Below are 4,808 nucleotides of genomic sequence, written 5' to 3' on the forward strand. Positions count from 1 at the left end.
TTTATTTATGTTTGTAACCTTGATCTAATTTCCCTAAACAAAATTTTTTTTATGTTTTTTCATTGTATGTATACACATATATAAATATTTACCAATAATATACAAATATAAACGAGTGAATTGATTGTTTATGTTTTCTGTTTTTGTTTATAAAAATTCATAATATTTTACAAATCTTTGGTATTCCCCGAATTTATTTAACAGGAATAACCTACATATATAATTTTATTAGTTCAGTTACCTGTACAACATTACTTTAACAATGAAATTTTATGTGAAAGGTAGCACTTGTACTTCACACTTTTTATACATCAACAATGTATTTTGCTATTCTCATGTTAACTAAATGAACAGACTTCAATTTTAAAGTGAATGAAAAAATCCCAGGTAATTATTAATTCATAAAAAAATAAACTCTTTTCATTTTATTATTTTTACTTAAACTACATTTTCACTTTGTTATAGAGGGTAAAATTTTAACTTAAAAATTTCCATAAAAAATAATTTTTACCTTTTTTGAGTAAAAAAAAACCTTACACCATAACAAAGTAATAAAAAGTCAAAATGAACCAAATTGAAAAAAATCCTTTCATTAATAACCCTCATTTTTTTACCTAAAAAGATTAGAAAACTAAAACGAAATACAAAAAAAAAGGATAAATCAGGCTATAACCACCACTTTTTGTAATTTTTTAATGAGTGAAAATTTGAGGTAATAACAATAAAAATTTTAGCAAATTTCATTCATACTTTTTTAAATTTTTTTTTGAATGAATAAGGAAAAAAATCGATAAAAAGGAAAAAATCTTTCTTAAAATTAAGTAATTATCATTTTTAACTCAAACACTTAACAAGGATTATACACTTAAAACTTTTTTTAAATTAAACAAAAATATTAAAATAAAAAAATGTTATACAGTAAAAAAATGCCAGAAATATTTTCGATTTATTTTTTAATTTTAATGTCGTATATTCAGGGATCTCAAGGATATAAACAATATGACATTCCCATGATTATAGCAAAGAAAAATAGAGTATTTTATGGTAAAAACTTGGTAAGCAATCCTTCAATATAAATTAAATGTGGAAATTTTAATATATTAATTGGTATTATTATAATTTCTTTTTTCATTTAAATACAAGATTCAAAACCAAATATTCCATAATATATTCAATGCAAGTTTACAATTAGCTCATGCTCATTGTCAAAATACATTTAAATGGGATCAATGGAATTGTCCAGAAGAAGATTTTCATTCAAAACGAATATCACAGAATATATTATTAGATCGAGAAACAGCATTTGTATCAGCAATAACAACAGCCTCCTTAATATTTACAATAATAAAAAATTGTACAGAAGGAAATTTATTAAAATGTAGTGATGCTTGTAATAAATCTGATAAAAATCAATTTGGTATTTGCGATAATAATATAAAATTTGCTGAAACTTTAACTGATCAATTAACAAATGAAGAAATAGCAAATGATGCTCATGGTTACGCCATTTTACATAATAATAGAGCTGCTAAATTAGCAATTAAAAATTCATTAAAAAAATATTGCAAATGTGAAAATATTTTATCAAAATTATGTGAAAATCAACAATGTTGGACAACATTAAATTCGTTTGATAGAGTTGCTAATGAATTAAGACAAATGTATAAAAAAGCATTATTTATTAAAGCTGACAATAAGGGTTTCATCGATTATGATAATAAACCAAAAAATGTTCTTGCATATGTTCATGAATCATTAAATTATTGTAAACCAAATATTATAACTAATTGGAAAGGTATGATTGGACGTCAGTGTTCAAGAACAAAAAATAAAGAATCGTCATTAGAAGAAAGACGTTCATGTAGAAATTTATGTCGTGCATGTGGATTAAAAGTCCATGAAAAAATATTATTATTAGAACGAAAATGTAATTGTAAATTTGTATGGTGTTGTAATGTTACTTGTGATACTTGTAATGTTACAGAAAGGGAGCATTATTGTGGGTTTTGATGACTATATTTTAAAATTTTATCACATGTAATTAGTGTAAATAATATGTAAATATCTGTATAAAGAAGTAATATACTCGTATAAATAAAAAGTGAATAAATTAAAAATCAATTAAAAATGTACACTGTAATTAATTAATTGAAAATTTTTCAGGGTTTCCAAGGGAAATTTTGAAATTCATAATAAGAAATTTTGATGTACAGTCAGACATTCTGCTTTTTACAGCAATATTTTCTATAATTTAAGAAATTAGCTTTTACTTTAGAATAATTAAAGTTTATTGGCTCTCCATACCATGTTACAGTTAATCTACAGTACAGAAATAAATTTGTTTTTGATTTTTAAAAAGTTTTTTAAAATCATTCAAATGTAGCAGTATAACTAATTTTTACTGCAAGAATGTATAAAAAATTAAAACCCTTTACACATTCAATAAAATCTCAATGTTATCATTTTTATTTTTCTCATTTCATTTTCTAAACTATAAGTATACTTAATATAACTATCAAAAATTTTAAAAATGTTTTCATTTGAAATAATCAAAAAAATTAATTAACAAAAAATTAATAATTTTTATTAATTTAATTTGCATCTTATTATTATATTTTGCATTAATTAGAAATGGGAATATTAACATTATTTTATTTATTGTACCCATGTTGTTGGACGACCTTCAACTCTATATCCATTATAAATTTCTGATCTTCTACTTGGTTCGGCTGCCCAATATGCTGGTGCTGGCTCATATGTAGCTACTTTTTGATTATTTTTAATTGCTGATATTACTAATAAAAATATTGCCAATTTTCCAACTAAAATTGATTTTATCAAAAGTAATTTCAATTTTGTTACCAAAAATGGTATTATTGCAGATTGAATTAAGAATGGTAAAATGAATAATGGTAAAATTTTCGAGATCATTTCATATTTTTTACCACGACCTATTTTCATAAAAAAAAGCAAACACATACACAAATATAAGAATATGGAATTTTATTTAAATTTATTTTCAATTACCTTCATTTTCATCATCCCATCTGCCAAGTAGAATTTCTTTAAGACAATCTTCATCTAAATTAACACTTACAATATCTGTATTCATATCGAGTGATATATTAACTCCGGGACCAATATTATAACGATATTCACCATCATAATTATATAATAATGGTTCATCCTTTTTTACAACCGAACCCTTATTCTTCTTCTTCTTCTTTTTCTTACGTTTAAGTTTTGTTCTTTTCGATTGATATTGTTCATCTTTACCATCGCTATTTATTGAAGTTGATTGCTTTTGTTCCGTATCACTATTATTTTCAACGTTATTTTGTATCGTGGTAGTCATATCATTATCATTGGATTGATTTGAAGTTGATAATTTTGATGAGCCAGATGTTTCTGATGCCCATCCATCATGCATTGATTTTCGATATTCTGATGAAGTTCTATTACCCAAATATGTACTCTTATAATTTTTATAAATACCCATAAATATATTTCTTAATGGTTTACTTTTACGTTCCCATGCATCGTGAGTTGAGGTATTTTCTGTTTCAGAACTATCATTGTCAAATTCATCAACATCTTGGTCTAAATGTCGTGCAGAATTTACTAATACATCCGTTTCTCCAGTATTCTCTTTAATTAATTTCAAATGATGATTTTCAGTCTTATGACGATAATGATTTTTGATTTGTGTCTCATTATCACTATTGCTAACACTATGAGCACTTAAAATTGAAATTTTCAATATGACCAGTATAACTAAAATATGCTTATAATTTAAATCGCCCATTTTTAAGGCGAATTTCTTTTATAAACCAAATAATATTTTTGTTTTTTGTTTTTATTTATTTAAAAAATTAAAATGATTTTCTCAATGTAACTAAGTCTTTAAACGGAATCATTAATTTAATATGATAAATATTTTTTAATTCTTTTTTCACAAAACGCGCTTCTCTGAGCTGCTTATATTCAATAAAAGTTTATTCGCGAAAATTCACACGCAAAATGCACAAAAGTCTTCTAATGCATCTGATTTTATTATTATGAAAAACTGATTTTAGATCAAACTAAGAACAAGAAAAATATGGAGGAGAAAATTAGAAAAAAATTTTTATTACACATGGTTTACTTTCGCGTTAGATCCACAATGATTTTATTTTAAACCACTTTTTTTCTAGGTTTTCTTTTGAATAGGAATTTTCTTTAGTTTTATGTAGTTGGTCAACAATATTTTAGTGATTTTCTTATATACGAATGATATAATAGATACTAAAATTATACTATATACTATAACAGTGTGTGTTTTCATCCTTTATACTTTAGATATCCCAAGTAGCAATTTATGGGTAAAATATAAAATTCAATTATTGATTATAATTTTAACAATAATTTCAATGGCATTGTTAATTTATTTGCCTTAGATTAGGCAAATAGTACTTGATGCTCTTCAATAAATTAAATGCAATTAAAAAATTAGCAGTTGCAAGAGAAGATTATTTCAAGTCTATGACTAAAATTTCTATTAAATAAGAGATTTGAGTTATATATCAGAATTAAGATTAGGTGCTGTTTATTAATATGACAAAAATCTAGAAATAAAGCTACAGTTAAAACTTGATGACTCTAAATACTCCAAACTGAAATTATCTAATGAAACTCAAATTTTACGCCAAAATATAATATATTTGCTACTTCATCATTAACGAATTTCGAAATTAAAAATTTGAAAATGAAAAATAATCAGAAAGTTTGGTAAGAATAAAAAAATTTATAGGCATTATTTGCAATCGGAA

At 23.9% G+C, this 4,808-nt stretch overlaps 2 protein-coding genes across 2 annotated transcripts; one reads left to right on the plus strand and one right to left on the minus strand.

The window, feature by feature from the left end:
* The first annotated feature begins 962 nt into the window (after positions 1 to 962).
* On the plus strand, positions 963 to 2,184 carry LOC129612217 (wnt inhibitor of Dorsal protein). Its single transcript, XM_055525746.1, has 4 exons — positions 963 to 1,055; positions 1,144 to 1,566; positions 1,699 to 1,893; positions 2,164 to 2,184. Exons 1-4 carry the CDS (start codon positions 963 to 965, stop codon positions 2,182 to 2,184), a joined length of 732 nt encoding a protein of 243 aa, XP_055381721.1.
* Positions 2,185 to 2,655: 471 nt separating this feature from the next.
* On the minus strand, positions 2,656 to 3,805 carry LOC129612228 (uncharacterized). The gene is made up of 2 exons (XM_055525773.1): positions 3,028 to 3,805; positions 2,656 to 2,951 (listed from the first exon to the last, which is right to left on the minus strand). The coding sequence occupies exons 1-2, from the start codon at positions 3,803 to 3,805 to the stop codon at positions 2,656 to 2,658; spliced, it is 1,074 nt and encodes a 357-aa protein (XP_055381748.1).
* Positions 3,806 to 4,808: the final 1,003 nt, after the last annotated feature.

Source organism: Condylostylus longicornis, unplaced genomic scaffold (genome assembly GCF_029603195.1).
Source record: "Condylostylus longicornis isolate FDR11 unplaced genomic scaffold, ASM2960319v2 ptg000004l, whole genome shotgun sequence".
NCBI classification, from domain to species: Eukaryota; Metazoa; Arthropoda; class Insecta; order Diptera; family Dolichopodidae; genus Condylostylus; species Condylostylus longicornis.